Below are 26449 nucleotides of genomic sequence, written 5' to 3' on the forward strand. Positions count from 1 at the left end.
AAGTCAGGGGCAGATTTTACATAATGCTTCTGTAGTTTTCTTCGTTGACTAAAAACAAGCTGAAATAAATGTCCTCAATTACAGATATTTACCCATCTGTATTTTTCTGCATCCTCTGCTTATTGAAGACACAATCTAATTTTCATTCATTATTTTATAACAGCAAGTAGTGTGGAGCCTGGAATTTAGAAGGTGCTCAATAAATCAAGAATGGAATAGAAGAACAGAGGAGGCATTTTAAGCTCTGATTCGGAAATTGAAAGTATCCTTAAATCTCTTGGTCTATGAAGTTGTGGTGGAATAAATGCAAGAAATCTAAATACTGTTTAGAAATAAAGCACGCATCACTGAAGGATAAAGATCTGCAGAGCACTGGAGGAGCTGTAGGGACAAGACACCAAACGCTCTCTGTGTCCATTTGGCAAAGCACAGGGACTCTGGGGATTAACAGAAACGAAACAGAATACGGTGACACATTAAACCGTAAAACAGACAAACTTCTTATTTCCCAGAGAACGTTATTTCCTACCCCAAACTGTCTTTCCTTTTACATTAGAAGATACATAGATATATTTATTCCAGAGCATATTCAAATGGTTGTTGTTTACCAACATGTCTTAAAACATAATTTTATTACTATTTATATTTTTAAAGTTAGATTTAAAGTACCAATTTGAATACAGTTGGAGGATTAGACTTTCACTTTGTGTCCGTTTATTTGAGTTTACCTACAAACACTGTGAAGCTGATTGTTTGTAAAGACTGGAGCCAGGTGGGAGTTTCCTTCTAACATGCAGTTATGAAGTCGACTTGTTCTTTATCCCGAAAGCAATCTAGAAAATACAACTTTCAAATGCCCGAGGTATAGTATTATGTTCAGTTTGTGAAGTTATAGGCCGTGTATTTGTTTTTAATGATTTTGTTTATTTTTCATTTTTGCTGTTCTGGGTCTTTGTTGCTGCACGGGCTTGTCTCCGTGGACAGCAGGGCCTGTTCTCTAGTTGTGGTGTGTGGACGTCTTGTGGATTTGTCTTCCCTTGTTGCCAAGCACAGATTCTGGGGCATCAGTAGTTGCAGAATGTAGGCCCAGTAGTTGCGCCTCTGGTCTCTAGGGCACAGGCTCAGTGGTTGTGGCATTTGGGCTTCGTTGCTCTGTGACGTGTAGGATCTTCCCATCACAGGTAGAACCTGTGTCTCCTGCCCTGACAGGCAGATTGTTTACCACTGAGCCACCAGGGAAGCCCTGGCTTGTTTCTGTTTAATGAAAATGATTCAGTGGGAGTAATGATACAACATTTTAATGAAAATAATATAATTCTCCAAATCAAAAGCTATACCTGATAAGTTATTAACAATAACTGAAATGATCGCAGATTATATACATATTTAAACTTGGAGGATGACATTAATCCTGTCATATCATTATGAGCATCATAGATTGTTTGATCTTTTAAGGTCATAATTATAATACTTTGTAGCTACACAGTTATAAATATGTTCTATTATAGTTATTACTGGAAAAAAACTGTCAAGAATATAATGAATAATAAAATTAGTGTTTTCTTAATTACCAGGTTATAAATAAGTAGCATATAACTTCTATATATATTGTCTTACATGTGAAAGATATTTTAAAATATTTCTTTATATGATAGCTATAATTGCTATTCTTCCCAGGTGGCGCTGGTTGTAAAGAACTGGCCTGCCAATGCCTGAGACGTGGAAGACACTGGTTTAATCCCTGGATCAGGAAGGTCCTCCGGAGGAGGGCATGGCAACCCACTCCAGTATTGTTGCCTGGAGAATCCCTCGGAGAGAGGAGCCTGGCAGGCTACAGTCCATAGGGTCACACGGAGTCGGACATGACTGAAGCGACTTAGCATGCACGCACGCACATACATACTGCGTGTTTATTCATACAAAAGTTCCAAAGGGCTTTGCAAGTTAGATAGGATCCGCAAGAAGGAATTCCAATGACTAAAACTGACTTCTGTACACTTCCTCAATCATCTCAGACTCAACGGTTGAAGAAAGTGTATGTTACTAAAGAAAGTGTACATTACCATATGTAAAATAGAGAGCCAATGGGAATTTGTTGTATGGCTTAGGAAACTCAAACAGGGGCTCTGTATCAACCTAGAGGGGTGGGATGCGGAGGGACATGGGAGGGAGGTTCAAAAGGGAGGGGATATATGCATACCTATGGCTGATTCATGGTGACATGAAGCATGATTCATGTTTGACAGAAAACAGCAAAATTCTGTAAAGCAACTATCCTTCAATAAAAAATAAATCAATTTAAAAAAAGGAAAGTATAAGGGAGAAAGAACATGAGCATATATGTTTATAAACACAGTGGAAGGGTTCCTAGAGTTCTTATTTCACCACTCCACTAGAAGAGCCCAGACTCCAGAGTGGGCACAGACGGGGAGAGTTCTGTTTGTGGCCCCCCTAGTCTCCTTTCCACTTGTCCTTTAGAGAGTGAGACACACAATGACTCCAGCATTGGAGACGTGTTTCTTTCATATATTTGGGGATAAAGTGAAGAAATTGCAGTGTGTTTTAATGAGACCAAGGCAATGGCACCCCACTCCAGTACTCTTGCCTGGAAAATCCCATGGACAGAGGAGCCTGGAAGGCTGCAGTCCATGGGGTCGCTGAGGTCGGACACGACTGAGCAACTTCACTTTCACTTTCATGCATTGGAGAAGGAAATGGCAACCCACTCCAGTGTTCTTGCCTAGAGAATCCCAGGGACAGGGGAGCCTGGTGGGCTGCCGTCTCTGGGGTCGCACAGAGTCAGACAAAACTGAAGCGACTTAGCAGCAGCAGCAGCAGGAAGGAACTAGTGATAAGGAAAGGAAGATCAGTGGAAACACTGGCTTAGGAATGTCAAAATCTGCCTCTTTTACCTTACATGAGTTCTTACTGGACTCAACCCAGTGTTTCATGTATTAACATTTGAATTTTAATGTGTTAACATTAACCAACTTACTACATTTTATTTTTCAGAGATTTTGTCTAAAAGACAAGCAGAGATTGGGTGATTATAATATTTTAGCTTTCTGAGAATGAAATCTACCAATCATCTATAACCTATTGTTAATGTAACCTATAGTATTTGTACATGTTACAAAATTCATTGTCTATGTAATCAGAAACTCTGTTTAAACAGATTACATGCCAATGAAAAACATAGATAAGTAGAATAAATAATATCAAATTTGATGAGAGAAGTGCTATAATGAGTATAAATATTTGAATTGGATACACACAGTATACACAGGAGGGTTATTTAAGAGCCTCAGGTGTTTGACAAGTTTTTTGAGAAGGAACTGAAGCTATATAACAACCTGTATAACTGAAGCTATATAAGAGCTATATAACAGTACATATAAAATTTTATATTTACATATAAAAATACAGACAGGAATGCATGAACTTATGAAATTGAGAGAACACTTGAAAAAGGACAAGATAGCACCACATGATTATAGATAGAGAAGCCATTGAAACATAGGTTAAAATGGCAAGAATAGACTTGGAAGAGTCTTTGTACTCTGCGGAGTTCTTGGTAATGTGTTCTGGCCTTTTGGAGGTTCCATTGGCTCAGACCGACTTCCCTAGTGGCTCAGATGGTAAAGCGTCTGTGTGCAATGCGGGAGACCTGGGTTTGATCCCTAGTTTGGGAAGATCTCCTGGAGAAGGAAATGGCAACCCACTCCAGCACTCTTGCCTGGAAAATCCCATGGACGGAGGAGTCTGATAGGCTACAGTCCATGGGGTCACAAAGACTTGGACACGACTGAGCGACTTCACTATTGGCTCATACCAGAGGAAGAGATGACCGTTAGGTGATAGCAGTACTAGTCTGCTGAAAAGTAGTGAGATCATTTAACACAGTGGTAATGGGGACAAAGAGATGCAAATAGAGGAAAGATAGAGCAAATTGAGCTTGTTGACCAGTTGGATTTAGGTTGTGCAAGAGAGAGAAATCTAGGTTTTTGTCTTGGGCGAGTGCTTCCATGATAGTACTCAGGATGGCCATATATGATCATATACGTTGCATACTATTTAAGAGTGCACAGCTGAATGACTGTGGAGCTGAACTCCAGATGACATTTTGCTTTCAAAGCCATACTCCCATGGAACTGTAAAAGATACTTACTACACAGGCTATTGATAGCCCTAGAAGCAGCCCAGATGAAATATAAAAAATGCAGTATATTTGGTTTAAACGCTACTGAAAAAATTCATTTGCTGATTCTAGCATTTTAACTCACATCAGCCTGAGAGGAGTCTTCCATATATCTGTTGTATGCCTGAAGCTAAGACAAGATAGTATTAAATCCACTGTGTGGAAAACAGAAATACGCTTCTCGTAATCAATCCCATGACTCAGCACTACAGAGGATACACCCCAACCAATTATCTCACTTCCTCCAAGCTTATAGTATAAAACCCAGTGCTCCTCTCTTGAGAGGACCAAAGAATGACATTATAACCTGCATCCCAAACCAACTGGAAAGGAGATACTTTTCTCATCTTTTCTCCAAATCTTTACATCATTCTGTCAGACCCTTCTGTTTATCCTCACCAATCCTAAGAAATTGATTTCTGCTTGAGTGATATAAATGCTCTCTGTTTGAAGCGAGACTGACCCATTTCTCAATATTTTTTGTTACTGAGCATTGCATTTTTTTTTCCTCCTGCTTATGTTCTGAGTCTTTTTAACCCCTATAAATCCACTAGCTCTCAACTGCGCAAGGACTCAATGACCTCTCTCTTGCTTGTTTGTGTTCTGCCCTGTCTCTCTCTTTTTGGGTGTGCCCTGACTCCACTTTGCCTGTCTGAGGTGAGAGATGGTCTGTTTACCAACCACTGCCTCATCTTTCGGAGAAGGCAATGGCACCCCACTCCAGTACTCCTGCCTGGAAAATCCCGTGGATGGAGGAGCCTGGTAGGTTGCAGTCCATGGGGTCGCTAAGAGTCGGACATGACTGAGCGACTTCATTTTCACTTTTCACTTTCATGCATTGGAAAAGGCAATGGCAACCCACTCCAGTGTTCTTGCCTGGAGAATCTCAGGGACGGGGGAGCCCGATGGGCTGCCATCTATGGGGTCGCACAGAGTCGGACATGACTGAAGCGACTTAGCAGCAGCAGCAGCAGCCTCATCTTTGAAAGTGTCATCTTTTCTGAATCATCTGTTCATGCTGAGTGGGATGAATCTGGTCAGATATTATGATCCAGGTTTAGCAATAGGCATCTATGGATGAAATCTTCCTCTGGAAGAAAACAGAAATCAAGCAGAATTTTCTAAGCCATGCTCAGAGACACAGAGACTGGGGTGTGGAAAGTGAGAGAGTAGTTTGGAAGCAGCTGGCAACATTTCAGATGTAGATAGTTCAGGCACAGCATCAGCCGTGAGTTGGTGCTTGGGAAGTCTCAGGAGACTCAGACACCTGGCCAGGTTCACGTCATCACTTCATTTTGCTTTTAAGGTTTCGTCCTTTCCCTGTGAAGGCAATTCAAGTGTCATTCTTGCATTGTTTTTCTCTCTTCTATATCCATACATGCGACACAAGGAAACAGCAGTTGACTGTTTGTGGTGGGAGATATAAATGGCCATTTTGAACGTGTGCCAGCCAGAATCTGCTGCAAGTTTTCATTGTTACTGCTGCCATCTGTTGTTCTTCGGTGCTGGGATGTGAATTTCCTGGCAGACATCTCCCTAATTCTGAACCATCTTTGACTTCCTCCTGGAGATATTCACTCTCTGGAGCAGCTTGTGAGGGGATGTTCTTTACCAAGGCAGCTTTGAGAATGTTTTAAGATAGAAGAATCTGGAATGTTTCTATATGACCTATTTTATATTATTTCAGAGAAAAAATATTTCTTCATTGTTAATGATATTTCTCTCTTAAAATAAAAATACTTTATTGAGATCTTGTTACTTTAATGCATGCTATTTCAGGTAAGATAACAGAACAGATTTCCATCTTCAACCTTGTTTTGTGGATAGATCTGTAGATAAGTTGTCGGGTTTTATCTAATTTCTTTTATTTCTACATAACGTTTCTCTTCACTCAACCTTGAATTTATAGTAATTTGAGGACTTCTATTCTTCTGAAAGATAGAGCTAATGCCAAAAATATTTCGAGTGGGAAAGGAGGCTTTTGAGAGAACAGACAATTTAGCTGAGGATTGCTGTCCTGTGCCTAGTCGCTCAGTCATGTCTGACTCTTGGTGACCCCATGGACTGTAGCCCACCAGGCTCCTCTGTCCATGAGGATTCTCCAGGCAAGAATACTGGAGTGGGTTGCCATGCCCTCCTCCAGGGGTTTTTTCCCAGCCCAGGGATCGAACCCAGGTCTCCCTCATTGCAGACAGATTTTTTACTGTCTGAGCCACTAGGGAAGCCCAAGAATACTGGAGTGGGTAGTCTATCCCTTCTCCAGGGGATCTCCCGGACCCAGGAATTCATCCAGGAATCCAACCAGGGTCTTCTGCATTTTAGGCAGTTTTTTACCAGCTGAGCTACAGGGAAGCTCATAGCTGAGGATTAGTGGCTGCAATTGCTACTTATTAACTGAAATGCCTGTAACTAACTGTTCAGATATCAAAAAAAAGTCTGAATTCTCAAAAAGTGAAAATTGCACATTTTCTACATTAGAGCAAAAGTTGTATCTTTATAATATTGTATTGATTTCTGTATTATCAGTATCTGCGATAATGATATCATTCAGTTAACTTGTCATAACTGAATAAAGCTATGAGAGTGAAAGTCACTCGGTGATGTCCGACTTTTTGCCACCCCATGGACTATATAGTCTATGGAATTCTCTAGGCCAGAATACTGGAGTGGGTAGCCTTTCCCTTCTCCAGGGGAATCGTCCCAACCCAGGGACTGAACCAAGGTCTCCCGCATTGGAGGCAGATTCTTTACCAGCTGAGCCACAAGGGAAACCCTTGTGGCTATAAATGACAATAATTTTTAGAAGAACAGCTAGTTAGTGTAATTTCGAGAAAGGTTTTTTAAAGGCTTCGATTTTTAGTTATATATATATGTATCTATCTATCTAGATACATATATAAATATTTTGAAGTTGTAGTCTTCACTGTGTAAAAAAAACTACAACTCACTGTACTAGAATAGCATGTATTGCTGCAGAAATCAACAGGTAAGTCATTGGAACATATCTGATAATCATTTTTAAAAAGACCGTGCATTAAGACTTGGTAAGTGAACTGTAATGATACATAGAAAGGAATAGTTATCAATAAATGATGTCTATGAAATTCACTGGCTGCTTAAAAAAAAAAAGTTTCTCACTTTACCATAACAATAGTACATAAAAAAAAAGAGGCAGAGAAACCAAATTGTACATGCAAAATTTCCTGGGAGAAATTAGAGAAAAGATCAGAGATGGATTTTTTCAACTCTGTACATTAAAATGTAATAAATAAAAGTAAAAGCCATGAAATAGATTGAGAAAATATTTTTAATATATAAAAACATTAATAGATTTTTTATTGTTTTTAAACCCTGTTGGAAAAATATACAAAAACATAGACAATTTATGGATATAAAATTAGCTAATAAACCTATAGAAAATGTAATCCCACTTACAATTTGATCAATTTAATTAAGACTACATTAAGCAACTATTTCAGATCTCAAAACTTTTGAATCACTGAAGGAAACCACGTGCCTGAAAGTATCCATTTTCTGTAACATTGGCATTCATGGCTTACAGGAGCATAAAATGATGTCTTTCTCACTTATTATGCTGCATCTGCAGTTCTTGAGATGTTTGTATTTTGTGAATCACTAATTCTCTCTCTAGGACTTTATCCTAAGAAAATAACTGTAAATATAACCTAAATACTTAACATGCAAATATTCACTGAAGTTTTATTTACAATAGTAAAAAAAATCATAAAGTATTTCATATATCCTAAAGTAGAAATGGTAAAATATATAATAGTTGATATAATTATATCAAAGAAAATTTAAAGATATTAAAAATCATCATAAAGTAATACAAATCAGACATGCCATCGGGTATAATCAGCAATGTCTCAGTGAGGTCAGTTTACATATGTATATATTATACATCCAGAAAATGACTTGACAGAAATCACAAAATGTTGGTGGGTACTTCTAATGGGATTACAGATAAATTAAAAGCTTTGTCTCTTTTATATATTTCTGGATTTCTGAGTTTGCAACAATGAGTACATACTGGTTTTTTAATTCATGTACGATATAAAAAGATACCAAGTGGATCTTAACCCCAAGTTAGCTTTCATATGAGTTATATGTTATATTCTCAGCTTATCACTAATAGGAAACCTTTAAACAAGCTTCTACACTTTTCAACTATGTAACGGAATCACTAAAGAAGGCTTTGAAATAAACTAGCAAAACCATAATAAGCACTGTTCCAGTGATGTGTTTCAGCGAAATAAGTTTAATAAGATTACTTTATCTCTTATGGTATCAGCCTGTATAATAATAAAAACAAAATAGATGTTTCTTATCTGCCTCAGATACCATTAATTCTTAAAATCTGCCTGATTACATAGATTCATTTTGAGCTAACATCATTCATCATATTTAATCAAATCTACCTAGGGCTTTTTTTATAAGGAACAAGAGCTTTTTTGTTTATCTTACCCTATCTGATGCCATAATAGAATAACTGTAAATGTTCATTATTTGTTTTCTAGAAAAAAGAAAGGGGAATGAAAAGGCCAGTAAATAGAGTTTATTGATGCTCTCCTATCCAAAACCCCCACAAAATAATGGTAGTCTCTATGAATAGTTCATGGATAAATATATAGCATGTTGTACACACTAAAAATAGTGAAAATGGAGAAATTTTAACTTCATGTTTATGTGAATTGCCAGTTTTGCCAAGAGTTATGCACTTAAACTATGATGTTAAACTCATAGAAGTTTCCCTTGATATATAAAAATAACGATACTAAGTGCAAACAAAATTTAAGAAGAAATTATGCTTTATGGTCTGTTGATGGAATCTTTACTTTTCTAAAAATCCATTCATGCCTCTATTGCCAGTAGATACTCTACAAGAGATCTAGTCTTTTTTTTTTTTTTCTCTCTCTCTCTCTCACCATATTCCAACTAAAGGAAAACTTCTGTTTTCTGTATAACTCACTCACTAAATACTTCTGACACCAGATGTTTGGTGTTTTCTTTTTTTCCACAGCAACCAATTCTTTGACACCAGCTCTGTATCCTGTGTTCAGTTCAGCTCAGATCTGGCCCTATCTACCTGGAATTTGCATCTGATGCCACAAAGCTAAAGGCTCAGTCCCATAAGACTGCCCCCACTTCAGATGCCAATTGCAAGCCCAGGCCTCCTATTTCTGACTGACCAGCTATAAGTTGGAGGTTCCTGTGGCCCTCTTCAGGTTGTATAATTTGCTAGAATGACTCACAGAACTCAGGGAAACATTTACTTATATTTGCTGGTTTATTATAAAGGATATGACAAAGGATATAGATGGACAACCAACTGAAGAGTTTCATACAGCAAGATAGAGAGCAGGGACATGAAACATCCAAGCTCTCTTGGCAACCTACTCTGTAAGCACCTCTGTATGTCTACCTGGAAGCCCTCTGAACCTCATAATTTATGGATTTTTATGGAGGCTTTGTTATGTAGGCATGATACATTAACTCAGTCTTCAGCCCCTCTCCCTCCCAAAGAATGGAGGTGTGAGAAAAATCAATAAGCGATCTAGTCTCACATCATCACAAACCAAAGCCTTAATCTGTGATGCATTCACTCATTCTAATATGTAAGTGCGAGTAATTTTGAATTGTGGTTTAAAAGAAAAAGACCAATAAGCCAACCAAGCGTTGTCTTATTAGAACAAAAGATGCTCCTATCACCCAGAAGATTCCGAGGAAGTGAGGAGCTCTGACTTAGAAACTGGAGTCCAAGACCAAATGTTAGAACAAAAGGTGGTCCTGGCATACCTATCACATAAAAATATTACAAAACTCTTAGGAGCTCTGTATAAGGAACTGGGGATAGAAACCAAATATATATTGCTTATTATGTCACACCAGCCAACAGCAAATCCTGTCATTTCTACCTCCAAATATATCTTGAAACTGCCTTCCTTTTGTAAAATTTTACTTATTTACTTACTCTGAGTCTTAGTTTGCAGCATATGGGTTCTAGTTCCCTGACCAGGTATCAAACCCAGGTTCCCTGCATTGGAAGCACAAAGCCTTAGCCACTGGAGCACCATGGAACCCCCAAACTGCCTTCTTTCAATTTACTTCTAACCCCCTCATCAAAAACTGACAGATACTGTAATAGCCTTTTTGCTGAACTTCCCAATACTATTCCTCCTTACTTCTCATATACTCATAACTAAAGTATTATTTTTAAACCTTAGATCTGCTCATGTGACTTCATGGCTTGGAACTATTTGATGAATTTCTTTCATACTTCCAAGGAACTCTAATTTCTTAACATTGTCGATAAGATCGTTCAAGAGCTGGCCCTGCCTACTTCCCAGTCTCAGAACTGACACTTGCCCCTTGCTTGGGGCTGCACGGTCCTGCTGCCCCTTGACCTTTGCTGCTGCTGGGTCTTTACACTCGCTAGCTCCTCTCTCTATTGTTATCTTCTCCACCCCTTTCACAGACAGCTTTCCTTTACCCTTCACTCGTCTACTTAATGACTGTCTACAGCTGCCTCCTCAAGGAGGCTGTTCTTTATTCACCTGATGTAATAGGTCCTTCTGATTGGTTTATCTCTCGTATAATCACATTGATTTCTTTAACCACAATTCTTAATGATGTGCATATTTAAGTGTTAGAATGAGTAAGTGAATCATAGATTAAGGTTGTAGTATATGACTGTAAGACTAGATAATTTATTGTGTCACTTGAAAAAGATGCACAACCTAAGCGTTGAAATTATTGTCATGGTCCGGGCACGGGTTGGAAAAGAATTTCCAGACATGAGACAGAATGAGAGGGAAATAAAGCTTATTAGAGTGGGAGCAGCTGGTAGAATAGCGGGCCAGCTCAAGGGAGAACCGACGTTGAACAGGGGTCCTTAGTCCACTTTTATACCCCGGGCACACGGAGTGGATTGGGGTCTTGTGGGTCATTTGCTGATGAGGCACATGTACTGAGTGTGGGAAGAGTAAGGCAAATACCTTCTCCCTGTGGGGTAGGAGGGGAGGCAGGCTATACTGCTCAGGAGGACCGGAAATCCATTAATAGTTACAGCACTGGGGAGGGAAGGATGATAGGGGTCTGGTTTTTCTGTTCCTGCATTCCAAGACCCACCTTGGTTTTATCTGCTCTTTCATCCTTGGGTCACTACAATTATGTTTTATTTCATGGAAAAAACTGAGGACTTCAGTCTGGGATACAGACTCTCAGGTAGCTTTTAGAGACTATTCCAAAGAAGTAAGGGAGGAGCCAAGATATACACGAGTTTCTGCAACAAACACAGGTAGTCTGAGCATCAAAATATCACCGGTACTAAAGGAAAACCAGACATCTCAGGTGACTCAATGTAATGCTTTTCTGTGTACAAGAAAATGCTGGGCTCTTTGAAACCAGTCTTCACTGTGTACGTCAGCTACTTGGGATCCATATCCTGCATTTCCCTCCGGAGTCTCCGCAGGGTGCACTGCCTGGGAGTCACTGAGGTGGCTGATGGCTTGATGGAAGGCATGCTGTTTCTCTCCGGAGTTCCCTCAGGGCTCACTGTAGAGGCTGGATGATTGCAACAGTCTTTGTTTACTGCTATGGGCAGGCAGCATTTTTTTCACTCACAATTGATTTATCCCACAAACGTTAAGAACCTATCTGGGGCCAGATGTCAGCCTGAACACTGAAACTATGAGAAAAGCCACTCTCTGCCCTCAACCACAGTCCTGTGGCTGTACCTCCATTGCAAGCAGATAAATTACAGGGCAGTAGAAGCGCACTGGTAGAAAACACAGACAGGGAAGAGTTAATGTGTCCTTGGAAATCCTAGAAGGGTTCATTGAGGAAACGACATTTCAGCTGGATTATAAACCAGTTGCTTATACTCCACCGCGGAGTTAATGAGCAGTGGAAGGACAGAGTACCTTTGAAAGTAGGACATTTTTTAAAAAAACCCAGTGAAGACCATGTTCATTTTATAGGTTGAAAAGACAACTTTAAACATAAAATTGTGTTTAGTATATTGATGTTATTATATACTTAGGTTTCTCCAATTATAAAATATTTTTTAATGCCTCATTCTTTTTTTCTCGGTGATAAAATGTTTTTTGAGGGAAATGCTGAATGAATCATTGTTGAGATACACGCCATTGCTTTCTTTCAATGACCCTGAAGTAATGTAGAATTTACGCTTCAGTGGTTGCAGTGCTCAAATGTGGCAGGTAGTGTATTGTGCTTGCTGATTAAAAAAAAAAAAATGTATGGAATAGGTCCAAGTGTTTTTATGCACATTTAGTTTTGAGGAAAAGATCATGACTTAACATATTAGTACCAAACTGCAAAGCCTCGACAGTTGATTGTCAGTGTTTTTAAGATTATTATTGCAAAGATCATTATGTCTAAATATTTTTGAGATAACTTATCTTTTTATGTGTATTATAGAAATTGGCGTAAACAGTAGAAATGGAAAACAAAGCTATCCCGGAATGTGATAGACTTTTAGGTGGTACCTTTATTTTCTTAGGCAAATGTTATTTACTTTTGCCTTAGAAACAGAAAGCATATCCAGTTTTCACCCAATGGTCTTACAGATGACTACAGAGACTCCTCTTGTATTTTCATGAAAAAATTACTTGTCTTAAGAAATATATAGTAAAATCCTTAGAACATGTACTTTATCATATATTATTAATTTTCATATATCAGATATTTGTACTTGATCATGATTATATTTAGGTTGGAAGAAAGCAGCCTATTTTCCTCAGTATGACTATCTTATGAGATTTTTAACATTACCTCTGACATACCCATGGAATGTGTCCTTTTTCTTCTAGGCTCTACATTTTTTTCTGTTTTTGCCACCTCACTTATAACTAACGTATCCCCATCTTATAATAGACACTCATGGAATAAATGGGAGTCTCCACACTCATCTGTGTCTGCAGAGCCTAAATGCAACTAGTGTATTGGACTGTATGTGTGAGATGTCCCCAGACTCAAGCCCTGGAGTGAACAGTGTATTATGTTATCTACGTTATTTACCAATGGCCAATGGACAGGGAGGCCTGGCGTGCTGCTATTCATGGGGTTGCAAAGAGCTGGACACGACTGAGCCACTGAACTGAACTGAACTGAACTTTCTTTAAATCATGTATAAAAATGATGAATTTGCTTATCATCCAGGTGTGTGTTGAAAAATTACTTACCAACAGCACTAGCATTTTTCCCTGAAATTACTTTTATATCTGTGAAATTACTTTAACATTTATTTACTTAATATTTCAGAATTCTTCAACATAAAAAATAAGATTATGAATATATACCACAATATTTGCTTCACAGTGTAAATCCAGGGGTGAACATGAGTGTCAGAGCCACCCGTGCATAGCCAAATAAATAAAATAGATCCCCAGCTTCACTGAGTTATTCAGTTCAGTTCAGTTCAATCACTCAGTTGTGCCCAACTCTTCGAAACCCCATGGACTGCAGCACACCAGGCCCCCCTGTCATCACCAGCTCCCGGAGTTTCTCAAACTCATGTCCATTGAGTCAGTGATGCCATCCAACCATCTCATCCTCTGTCGTCCACTTTTCCTCCCACGTTCAATCTTCCCCAGCATCAGGGTTTTTCCAGTGAGTCAATTCACCATATCAGGTGGGCAAAGTATTGGAGTTTCAGCTTCAGCATCAGTCCTTCCAATGAATATTCAGGACTGATTTCCTTTAGGATGGACTGGTTGGATCTCCTTGCAGTCCAAGGGACTCTCAAGAGTCTTCTCCAACACCACAGTTCAAAAGCATCAATTCTTTGGCGCTCAGCTTTCTTTATAGTCCAACTCTCACATCCATACATGACCACAGGAAAAACCATAGCCTTGATTAGACGGACCTTTGTCAGCAAAGTAATGTCTCTGCTTTCTAATATGCTGCCTATGTTGATCATAGCTTTTCTCCCAAGGGGCAAGCGTCTTTTAATTTCATGGCTGCAATCACCATTTGCACTGATTTTGGAGCCCAAAAAAATAAAGTCAGACACTGTTTCCTCTGTTTCCCCATCTATTTGCCGTGAAGTGATGGGACCAGATGCCATAATCTTCGTTTTCTGAATGTTGAGCTTTAAGCCTACTTTTTCACTCTCCTCTTTCACTTTCATCAACCAGCTCTTTAGTTCTTCTTCACTTTCTGCCATAAGGGTGGTGTCGTCTGCATATCTGAGGTTTTTGATATTTCTCTTGGCAATCTTGATTCCAGCTTGTGCTTCCTCCAGCCCAGCATTTCTCATGATGTACTCTGCATATCAGTTAAATAAGCAGGGTGACAATATACAGCCTTGATGTACTCCTTTCCCTTTTGGAACCAGTCTGTTGTTCCATGGCCAATTCTAGCTGTTGTTTCTTGACCTGCATACAGATTTCTCAAGAGGCAGGTCAGGTGGTCTGGTATCCCCATCTCTTTCAGAATTTTCCACAGTTTCTTATGATCAACACAGTCAAAGGCTTTGGCATAGTCGATAATTAATCTTTAAAAGTATAATATTAAAGACATGCCAAAAAAGACATGTCACTTTCTTCTTAGAATGATTAGTAATCTAGTATTTATTTCAAATTGTGATTTGCCAACAGGTTAATTAGCTACTTTTTTAAAACTTTACATACAATAATATTTTTATATAGTTCAGAATTTTGACATATGCATGAAGTCATGTAACAGACACCACAGATCTTCCCATACTCCTATCCACTGGCATCACTGATTTGTCCTACATATCTGTAGTTTTGTCTTTTCTAGAATGTCACATAAATGGAGTGTATGTGAATGTTCTTGACAGCTTTATTCATAGTATTTTAAAACTGGAAATAACTCAGTGTGTAAATGCAAACTATGTGTATAAGATACTCAGATTTGTAATTTTTTTTAAACTGTCCTAGTTTGTTGAGAAAAGCTTAGCAGAGCAATAGATCTGTAAGTTGAGGGAGATAAAGACTTGCTCTTTTATAAAAAAATATAGTCAGGAATTCTTAGAATATCTTAATGAAATTAAAAATGAAATGATGAAAATATACTGAGTTTGAGACATATTACTTGGAGCTAATTATTTGAGTAAATTAACATTTTTATCAGTTAAAAAAGGCTGTTTTCTATGGAGTTTTTCGCTTAAGTAAATATGCCATAATAAACAAGATTAATTGCATCCTACCTAGGGAGAATTCTGGTTCTAATAAACCAAAGATGAAAGTCAAAACACAGAACCTTAGGATGAGGAAAATCATGTTGTCAACAATCAAAAGGTGTTCCTTTAAGATTACTTAGCAAAGAAATATGTTGAACACATTTTTTTTTCCTCAAATTCTACATTTATTATTGCATTTAGTCTAACTTAACATTATTGGATAGAAGCAGTATTCTCAAAAGTAAAACTGTTTCATTTATTTAACAAACATCAACTAATCATCTGTTCAATGGTTGACACCATGTTAAATGCTAGAATTATGAAGATAAATGTCACACAGTCTCTGATGTCAGGTAATCCAGATTATGACCAGGAAGATGGGAAAACAAAATAATGGCATAACAAGCCGTACATGCTCTGATACAGTGATTAACAGTTATTTCTTCTGATCATGCTGTAGTATCCCTGTCTGGAAGAAATGCTTGAACTCTTCTAATGAGTGATAGGGCTGCTGTTCTGCCATATATTTGCCATTCATCTCTATTACAACCCTTACCATTTTGTATTATAATGGTCTGTTTATGTTTGCCCTCCACAATACACAGTGAGCTCTTCAAAGGATAGGAGCTATAATTTATTAATCACTTAATGAATAAGAGCAGATTCTTACTAAAAGCTCTTATGGAAGGAGTATACAGACTGGTAATGCAGAACGCAAGGAGGGCCATGCCACCTGTAACTGAGACAGACTTTAGAGGATAAGAAGCAACTTGATCAACAGTGAATCCAGGTGAGAGAAGAGATACTAGCAGTAATGTTTTGAAGAAGGATAAACAGATAGGCAGTAACTGAAAGGGAGAAGAATTTTTAAAGAGAAATGATGGGATCTAGGTAGACTGAATTTGAGATTTGAATAGGACATCCTTGAGAAACTGTTCAGAGGAAGGCTGGAAAGGCTGCTCAGTTAATCAAGAAAGAAGTCTGAATTAGATGTAAACTTGAGTATTGTCATCATGGAGGTGATATTGAACTTGTGAGAGACTAAGAAATTTCCAAGAAAGAATCTCTAAGTTGATTTAAGATTAAGTCCTGAATTTTGAGGAATACGAAGGAATCACAAAGAAAAGAAAAGTAAAGGGTTCTGTGGACTGGGGAACTTTGCAAAGAGCCTCTAAAGGCTCATCATTGGTATATTTTAAGATACAAGGGGTGAGAAGATGGGAGGCAAGAGAGAGAAGTGCTGACCAAGTTTTAGGGCAAAATTCCTGGGTTCACATCCCAGCTCCATCATTCAAACTTCCTGAACCCCTTTATCTGTATAATGTCTGTCTCTTGGCTTCCTTTGGGGATTAGATAATATATATTAAGTATTTTGGAGAAGGAAATGGCAACCCACTCCAGTGTTCTTGACTGGAGAATCCCAGGGACAGAGAAGCCTGGTGGGCTGCCGTCTGTGGGGTCACACAGGGTCGGACATGACTGAAGCAACTTAGCAGCACAAGCAGCAGTAGCATTAAGTATTTAGAAGAGTAGGACACATAGTAAGCACTCAATCTATAGATTTATTGGCCTTTGTGAAAGTGGTTTCACTAAAGTACTAGGAGTAAGATCTTGGGATTCAGAGAAAGAAGAACCAAAACTATATCATTGGAATCTGAAGAAAATCACTTTTGGATTAAGCAGAATTTCTAAGTGAGAGATCTAACCTCGGCTGAGAAATCACATGAGGTTAGGTAACTTGAATCTATATGCAGTTATTATTCAGTTCAGTTCAGTTCAGTCACTCAGTCGTGTCCGACTTTTTGCGACCCCATGAATCGCAGCACGCCAGGCCTCCCTGTCCATCACCAACTTCCGGAGTTCACTCAGACTCACGTCCATCAGGTCAGTGATGCCATCCAGCCATCTCATCCTCTGTCGTCCCCTTCTCCTCCTGCCCCCAATCCCTCCCAGCATCCAGATCTTTTCCAATGAGTCAACTCTTTGCATGAGGTGGCCAAAATATTGGAGTTTCAGCTTCAACATCAGTTCCTCCATTGAACACCCAGGACTGATCTCCTTTAGGATGGACTGGGTGGATCTCTGTGCAGTCCAAGGGACTCTCAAGAGTCTTCTCCAACACCACAGTTCAAAAGCATCAATTCTTTGGCGCTCAGCCTTCTTCACAGTCCAACTCTCACATCCATACATGACCACAGGAAAAACCATAGCCTTGACTAGACGGATCTTAGTCGGCAAAGTAATGTCTCTGCTTTTTGAATATGCTATCTAGGTTGGTCATAACTTTACTTCCAAGGAGTAAGCGTCTTTTAATTTCATGGCTGCAATCACCATCTGCTGTGATTCTGGAGCCCAGAAAAATAAAGTACATGTTATAAAAATATATAATAATATTTTATACTATTCATTCTCATTAATTTACTTTGTTGTCATTTTCTAAAATAGTAATAGGGAAAACATGTTTAATTAACAAAGTCAAGACAGGTATGGAAGACCGCTATGGTGGCAAGAGCTAGAATACAGTACTTCTCACTTTAGCAGTCCGTTTGTTCCAGCATCTTTGGATCCTGCATCATTCGGTAAAGAGATCAGTGGCATAAAAAACACGAGAAGGCCATTAAAAGTAGACAACAGGAAGTAGCTATCAAATAGTCTTAAAAATTAGGAATCGGTAGATTTTAGAATGCTGGAAATATGGAAGATTGTGACCAAAAAATGAGACTGCAACATTTGAGATCTTGGTGGTAAAGCAGTTTGAGGAGATGACGGAAAAGTGTAAAGTATTATAAACTGGTTCATATAAATGATTCATTTTCTTCCCATGCTACCCTGTGAGATAGGGAGATCAGAACAGCAAGACTAGCTATGTGCCTCTAATAAAGGCTCATGTGAAAAACTTTCATTTTAGGAATCCATTGTTCTTTCCATGAGGAATCCATTGTTCTTTCCATTACACCAAGATAAATTCAGATTATTCATGTCTATGATATTTCTTAATTTGATATATTTTTTAATTTTTCTGTTGTGAGATTGAAAATTCATATCTTATTTTGAATTCCCTCATTTATATTATTTTAACCACAAAGCCACCGTGATCATTTGAAGTTTTAATTGGCTTTAAAACACAAGTGATTTTTAAAAATTCCATAAGAGTTGTTGCATTTAACTTTGAGTTGCAAATGCTAGGATTTATATTGGTGAAAGCTATAGTTAGAAATATTGATTCTATCTTCCTTGCCAGAGAAATCCTTACCTTAAAAAGATTCCTGTTTAAAACAGGTAAAATTTCCTTTTTGTTTAATTTTGAGTACTTAATATATTCTGATAAGTATTTCTTAAAACTCCATTTCATATGAGTATGAAAGATTATCTCTGTAATTTTGTTTCTTTTAACCTGAATAAAACATGAGAATTTATTCAACATTTACGTCAGTCATTGCCATACAGTAGAAATTGCCAAATAGAAGAATTTCAAAGAAAACTATCACACAGTTCCGTGCTCAGAAAACTCACGGTCTAATGATCCACTTATACACATGTTTGTAGATGTGTAAAACAGTGTGCTGCACCCAGTCCTGTTAGTCTGTTCATGAGTATTATGACAATGCAGAGAGGACGCTCCCTAGCTTATCCTGAAGACAGTTGCTCGAATTGCTTTGTAAGGCAAGTATGAGGTAGTCAGGTAGGCCAAAGGGTAGCTTGGTCAAAGGCAGACGTTGCAAACAATGTGATGGTGATGGGAACTGAATGCAGCTCTTAGTCCAAGTGTACACAGTCAGGCAGGGGATGGAGAGTTTAAGCTGAAGAAGTAGTCTGCTGCTGCTGCTGCTAAGTCGCTTCAGTCATGTCCAACTCTGTGCGACCCCATAGACAGCAGCGCACCAGACTCCCCCATCCCTGGGATTCTCCAGGCAAGAACACTGGAGTGGGTTGCCATTTCCTTCTCCAATGCAGGAAAGTGAAAAGTGAAAGTGAAGTTGCTCAGTCATGTCCGATTTGTAGCGACCCCATGGACTGTAGCCTACCAGGCTCCTCCGTCCGTGGGATTTTCCAGGCAAGAGTGCTGGAGTGGGGTGCCATTGCCTTCTCCAAAGAAGTAGTCTAGGGCCACATAATTTGGAAAGCCATATGTTTTTTAAAGGAATCTGATAAGTAGTTGCTTAATTAGATAGCAATTAGTAATTGCTTAATCTATTAAATAACTACTTAAATAGACAAGTAGTTGCTCAAGTATGTATATTTAAAATTTTATAATTATATGCACACATTCCTATGAGAATATACGTATTATGCTATGCTAAGTTGCGTCAGTCATGTCCAGCTCTTTGCGACCCTATGGCCCATAGCCCACTAGCCTCTTCTGTCCATGGGATTCTCCAGGCAAAGATACTAGAGTGGGCTGTCATGCCCTCCTTCAGGGGATCTTCCTGACCTAGGGATCAAACCCACGTCTCTTATGTCTCCTGCATTGGCAGGTAGGTTCTTTACCACTGGCACCACCTGGGAAACCCAGTATATGTATTGCATAGCATATATAAACATTAAAAAAAAACTAGAGGATATATGAAAGAAGAAATATTATTTTTAAAATTATGAGTTATTGATAGAGGTTCTTAGTTTCAAACTACAGACTCTATCTAATTTAAGGAATGAAGTGATCTAAAAAGGCTGTTGGAATAATTGAGGTGATTGGATAATGAGGCTCTTTGCAGGCTTTGATCCTGCATCACGTCTTCCTCTACCAGGAACCTCTGAACCCTGGGACTAGAGACCATGTATCTGCCAGTGTTTATAAGAGAAAAATCGAATGACTACTACTATGTTTGCCAGATTATTTTTCTCATTTGTAACTGCGGGTGCATGTGAGGCCCTGTGTTACGTGTCATATCTGTTTATAAGGAAATCTGGAAATGTGAGTTTCTTACATTCTGTCTTGAGAAACTAAGGCTCCTAATGTGGGAAATTATCAAAATAAGATGTGGGGAAGATAATCAAAAGATGAGAGCAGCTTCAAATGGCAGGTATTTCCTACAGTGGAACAAAATACCCTTTTGCTGTGATTAAATACATAATTGTTACTGGTAATAATATGATTTATAAATGTGTTTGGTCGTCATGTTTTATGCTGTCAGTAGCTCACCTAGGGGCATCTCGTCAATAACAATATTTTCTATAAATTCGAATTTCAAATTTTCTTCTTGATAATTACATTTCTAGTCAGTTTGCTCTGTGATCTCAAGCCATCCGTATTGTTTTTAATGTATGGTGTGACTCAGAAAGCACATGTAGCAGAGTAGGAAAGTTACCAGTTTACCCTTCCTTTGCCGTTAGCTTGTCCTTTCGTTATGCATGGTCTCTTCTTTGTGTGGATTACTTACAGATGGTGTTTTAAAGCCACTTGTCTATTTTATGAGACTTCACTCTTGTCTGTATGTGATATATGTATCCAGTTTACACAAATCAATTCATAGAGTGCAGGTGAGCAGCAGTATTTCACAGGAGACTGAAAACCAGCCAGTGAGAGCCGTGGTTCACTGCTTTACTCTCTGGAGTTCCCATTCCCATGGAGTTCCCATTCCCATCAGGTGACCCTGGTCAGCCTGCATGACGTCTGCATCATCTGACATGTTGATTGAGTGAGGGTTCCCGTGGTAGTCTGCGTATGAATATTGATATAGCCTATTTTATTTATTCTTCTTTCAATTGAGAACAGATTTATTCCAAATTTCAGATACTTTCCTTATGCCCCAAATGATTACTTCGTGCACCTTGAAGGGCAGGAGCTTTATACTGTGGAACCTACAGCTTTGGTAAAGAGAAGTCTTTGAAGAGTGTTAAGTTAGGGAGTGACATGGCTAGATGTGAACTTCTGAATGTTGACCCAAGTTTACCAGGTGAAGTTTATTGAGAAGGACTGAAGGCAGGAAGGCCAGATGAAAGAATATTGTATGTTGTCCAGGTCAGAAATCTTGAAGTATTGCAAGAGGAATGCTATGATAAAATAAGTCTCAATCTTCAAGAGTTGGTAAATCATTGGAAGTAGTTATTGGTAGGAGAAAGACTAAGGAATGATTTTCTGGTTCTTGACTAAAGCACAGTTTTTGTGTGCTTGTGTTTCTTCTTACTTTTTGACACAAAGGATGGATTCTTCCATGCTACATGACTTCTGATTGTCTTCTCTGGGGGAAAAACAAAGATTATGGGTATAATGTTTTTTTTTTCCCTGATGCTTTGAAGTATTAATAGCAATATTTTTTGTTGTTGTTCAGTTGCTTAGTCATGTCCAACTTGTTGCAACCTCATGGATTTCAGCATGCCTGGCTTCCCTGTCCTTCACCATCTCCAGGAGTTTGCTCAAACTCATGTCCATTGAGTCAGTGATGCCATCCAACTATCTCATCCTCTGTCGTCCCCTTCTGCTTCTGCCTTCAGTCTTTCTCAGCATCAGGGTCTTTTCCAGTGAGTCAGTTCTTCAAATCAGGTGGCCAAAGTATTGAAGCTTCAGCTTCATCAGTCCTTTCAATGAACATTTGGGGTTGATTTCCTTTATGATTGACTGGTTTGACATCCTTGCTATCCAAGGGACTCTCAAGAGTCTTCTCCGGCACGACAGTTCAAAGGCATCAATTCTTTGGCTCTCAATATTATTTTTACTCATTTTATAAACATTTCCCCTGTATCTGCTCTAGGCACTGATTCTTAGCAAACCTTTGATAAGATTATTCTCAGGTTTATGCTCAGTTCTTAACAGTATGATTTTCCAAAAATGAAAAGTGAGTATTTTTCATAAGATTGAAAAAAAAAAAGAATTATTTTCCCAATACATGATACACGTTAAGTGGAAATACGGGTGATTTGCGTTGTGCACCCTGTACTGAGTCATTGCCACTGCCTGTCTTTAGCTGGGATGACAGCAGTTCCGTGAGCAGTGGTCTCAGCGACACCCTGGATAACATCAGCACTGATGACCTGAATACCACATCCTCTGTCAGCTCTTACTCCAACATCACTGTTCCGTCCCGAAAGAACACTCAGGTAAGAATTGCCTCCATTCTTTCTCCAGTGCTTCTGCCAGATTTTCCCCCAAGTTATGTTACATTGCATTAAAGTATAGCACAGCGTCTTTGTCTGAAATAATTACATTAAACTGAGGCAGCTTATGTATATGTATTCTTTCAATTGATTACAGTCTAACCCAGGAAGCCTTCTGTTGCATATCTTTCTTTATAATATTGATATACTTGTTTAGGAATCCAAAAATGATTTTTTAATTGTCTAATTTTGGATGGTTCGTGATTCATTTTATATTGATCTCTGAGATGCATCGCTGAATCTCTTGAGAATGGTGAATCGAGAATGAATATTAGATAATTAAGTTTTATCTTGTCTTACTTTTCCTTGTTAGATTTGACATAGAAAATGCCTTCCTCTCTGGAGTGTTTAATTGAAGTTTTCTGCACAGATTTCTTCTGATATTCTCTAATATGTGCAAATGAGAATTATAGGACTAAAATTAATGAAACTTAAATGAACAGAGAGATAAAAATAGAGGCATCTTTGGAGTTCTTTTGAAATACAAATCACTGCTGCTGGTTTTTTTTTAAGCTAATTATCTGAAAGGACATTCCAGGGCCCAATTCACACTTGATAGATTTTTCTGCACAAAGTTCTTCTGTCCTATTTTCTTTACAGCTGAAGACAGATTCAGAGAAACGATCTGCAACAGATGAGCCTTGGGAGAGCACCGAGGAGCTGAAAAAACCCGAGGAGGACTTTGACAGCCATGGGGATGGGGGTGGCAAGTGGAAGGGCGTTTCCTCTGGACTTCCTGAAGACCCTGAGAAGACGGGGCAGAAAGCCTCCCTGGCTGTTTCTCAGACAGGGTCCTGGAGAAGAGGCATGTCAGCCCAAGGAGGAGCACCATCCAGGCAGAAAACTGGGACCAGCGTACTCAAGACACCTGGTAGGCTGGTCTTCTGGCAGCTCTTAAGCTGAACTGTTTCAGTTTGATCTTTCTTGTCTTTAATAGCAGCTTTTCATAATTATATCAAAAATATAATTATTTATATCGATATAATAATTCTCCATATAAATACTTCTTCTGTCTAAATTTCACGTGCCTTACCATATGCATCCACATGAATACAACACTCCAGGCATCCTCTAGAGGGTATCATCACAGTTTGGTGAGGGTTTTATTTTGCCACAGTCATTTCTGGTCATGTGGAAATAAAATAAGCACACTTATTAAAAAAAAATAAGAGAGCTTTCATTCTGATTTCCTATAAAGTTTGGAATATTTATGTTAACTCTCCCCCTGTGTTTCACTTCTAAGAGGCAAGAAAAGTCACACTAATCGAATGGGTTGGAAGGCTGGAGATTTGAAACATTATTTCGAAATTAGACTTGATAAAAGATTGAGTAAAAGATTTCTGTAAATTGTACCATCCTTCTTTTTTTTTAAGACGCTCTCCCTATTTTTAAAATGATGCCTCATATAAATAGTGCCACCTGAGGTTCTAATGTACCAGGATCCTTCAAACACAATCATCTGATGAACTCTTTCTCAAGCACTTAGTTTGATGAGATTAAGTGCTATCTTTACAAAGGAAGAGAGTTGCAAGCTGTAAGGCAATAATACATAGCAAAAAATATGCATTTTCATTTTATCTCCTTGCTGTCTAGTCATTTTCCTCTAACAGCCATATTTTTATAGCTTTGTACTTAATCTTCTGAATATATTGCGTACATGCCTATTTAGAGCTAAAATAATGAATAGGAATTTAAGTAGTAAAAAAATATATTTGGGCCTCCCAGGTGGTACAGTGGTTTAAATCTGCCTCCCAATGCAGGAGACACAGATGTGAATTCGATCCCTGGGTCAGGAAGATCCCCTGAAGCAGGAACTAGCAACTCACTGTAGTATTCTTGCCTGGAAAATCCCATGGACAGAGGAGCCTGGTGGGCCACAGTCCATGGGGTCGCAAAGAGTCAGACATAACTGAGCAACTAAGCACACACACAGATGTACTCACATTTTACACTCTGTTTAAAGAAATATTATGTGCAGGCACATAAATGTGTATATTTCTCACTCATTAGGGAAAACTGATGACGCCAAAGCTTCTGAGAAAGGAAAAAGTCCCCTGAAAGGATCATCTCTACAGAGGTCTCCATCAGATGCAGGAAAGAGCAGTGGAGATGAGGGGAAAAAGCCCCCTTCGGGCATTGGAAGATCAACGGCCACTGGCTCTTTTGGATTTAAGAAGCCGAGTGGAGTCGGGTCCTCTGCCATGATCACTAGCAGCGGGGCCACCGTAACAAGCGGCTCAGCCACACTGGGCAAAATCCCCAAATCTGCTGCCATTGGTGGGAAGTCAAACGCAGGGAGGAAAACCAGCTTGGATGGGTCACAGAATCAGGACGACGCTGGGCTGCATGTTAGCACCAAAACCTCCCTGCAGTACCGCAGCTTGCCCCGCCCGTCCAAATCCAGCGCCAGTGGCATTCCCGGCCGAGGCGGCCACAGATCCAGCACCAGCAGTATCGATTCCAATGTCAGCAGCAAGTCAGCCGGGGCCACCACCTCGAAACTGAGAGAACCCACGAAGATCGGCTCAGGGCGCTCGAGTCCCGTCACGGTCAACCAGACAGACAAGGAGAAAGAAAAGGTTGCAGTCTCAGATTCAGAGAGCGTGTCTTTGTCAGGTTCCCCCAAATCCAGCCCCACGTCTGCTAGTGCCTGTGGGACACAAGGGCTCAGGCAGCCAGGGTCCAAGTACCCTGACATTGCCTCACCAACATTTCGAAGGTAAGAAAGCGTAAAATGGTGCTGGGACAACATGTAATGCTTTATCTATATCTGTGTGTCCCATAGCCTGTCCTATAAAAGATGTATATCCTCCATGTGTATGTATATGCGTATAGCCTCAGTGTATGGTACATATAACTTAGATTCTAAGTCAGCTTCTGAGTACAATGAGTTTTCAGAAGCCGATGCTATAAATAGCTAGTGGAAAAATATTGCTCATTTTGAGAAATGCTCCAACTTTGCAGTTTCACTATTGTCACAGCAAAACAAACAGCATTTATGAGTAAAAGCAGATGGTAGTATCTGGGGGAGTGATAAAACAGTAGCTTGTAATAGATTTTCATCTTTACACAGTTAATAAAATAAAATAGGTCTTTATGACTATTGGTATCCATTTCTAGTGTTTATTATCTTGTTGGCTCCTAATGAGCTGATGTTAATCATGAACATAGATGAAGTTGTGTTCTTTATACAGTACTGGATCACAGAGGACAGATTTATGTAGCACCATATCCTGAAATCTTAATGAAAGTCAAGGTATGATATGATTGACAGAATTTGAAAACCTTTAGATGCTTGGCATAGGATTATAACTAAGAAATGTGCTAGGTTTTCTAACTCATTATCAGCTTTCATTGATATGACTTGAATAACCTATAGGGCTTGGTTTCTGCATGGGGATTGTTTTTGATATTCAATATATTGAGTTCTCCTTCTCAATATCAGTGTGTTTAAATACTGATGTGTTTTAAGTGGCAGGAAAATACATACAGGTAAAGATTTAGTACAGACAGTTAAATTATTCTGGGTCTGTTTCCTTGTCTGTGAAATGACAGGATATGATTTATAGTCCATTTATAATCCATTACATGATTATGTTTAGTATTTTTAATGTTTGCTTTTATTATACTGACTAAACCAGGAGCCTTGATATCTGGGAAATAGTGTCTTGAAACACTTACTTTTACATTTCAGTAATCTCAGATACATGATTGTTTGAAAGACCTAGAGGTTTTATATTCCACAGTAGAAACATTAATCCTGAAGAAGTGGTGTTTTGAAATGTTGATTCTCATTGCAAAGAGTAATCACTTGTAGTGAGAGTAAATATTTCCGTTGCTTAAGTAAAGCCAATAGTGCCCTCCAGTGGCCCATTACCTATGAAACAATTTCTCTTATTCGTCATAAAATATTTCACTATGGGAAATAACGATTTCATTGCAACTTAATTAGTGATCATTATGTCATTTTT

General features: G+C 38.8%; 1 protein-coding gene across 15 annotated transcripts in view; it reads left to right on the top strand.

The window, feature by feature from the left end:
* NAV3 (neuron navigator 3) overlaps positions 1 to 26449 on the top strand; it is an 892975-nt gene that overhangs the window by 770497 nt on the left and 96029 nt on the right. For all 15 annotated transcript variants that reach the window (XM_060412470.1, XM_060412471.1, XM_004006210.5 and 12 more), the window contains 3 exons: positions 22289 to 22421; positions 23079 to 23349; positions 24489 to 25197. In XM_060412470.1, the coding sequence (XP_060268453.1) occupies positions 22289 to 22421; positions 23079 to 23349; positions 24489 to 25197 (1113 nt within the window). The remainder of the gene's footprint in view (positions 1 to 22288; positions 22422 to 23078; positions 23350 to 24488; positions 25198 to 26449) is intronic.

Source organism: Ovis aries, chromosome 3, assembly GCF_016772045.2.
Source record: "Ovis aries strain OAR_USU_Benz2616 breed Rambouillet chromosome 3, ARS-UI_Ramb_v3.0, whole genome shotgun sequence".
NCBI classification, from domain to species: domain Eukaryota; kingdom Metazoa; phylum Chordata; class Mammalia; order Artiodactyla; family Bovidae; genus Ovis; species Ovis aries.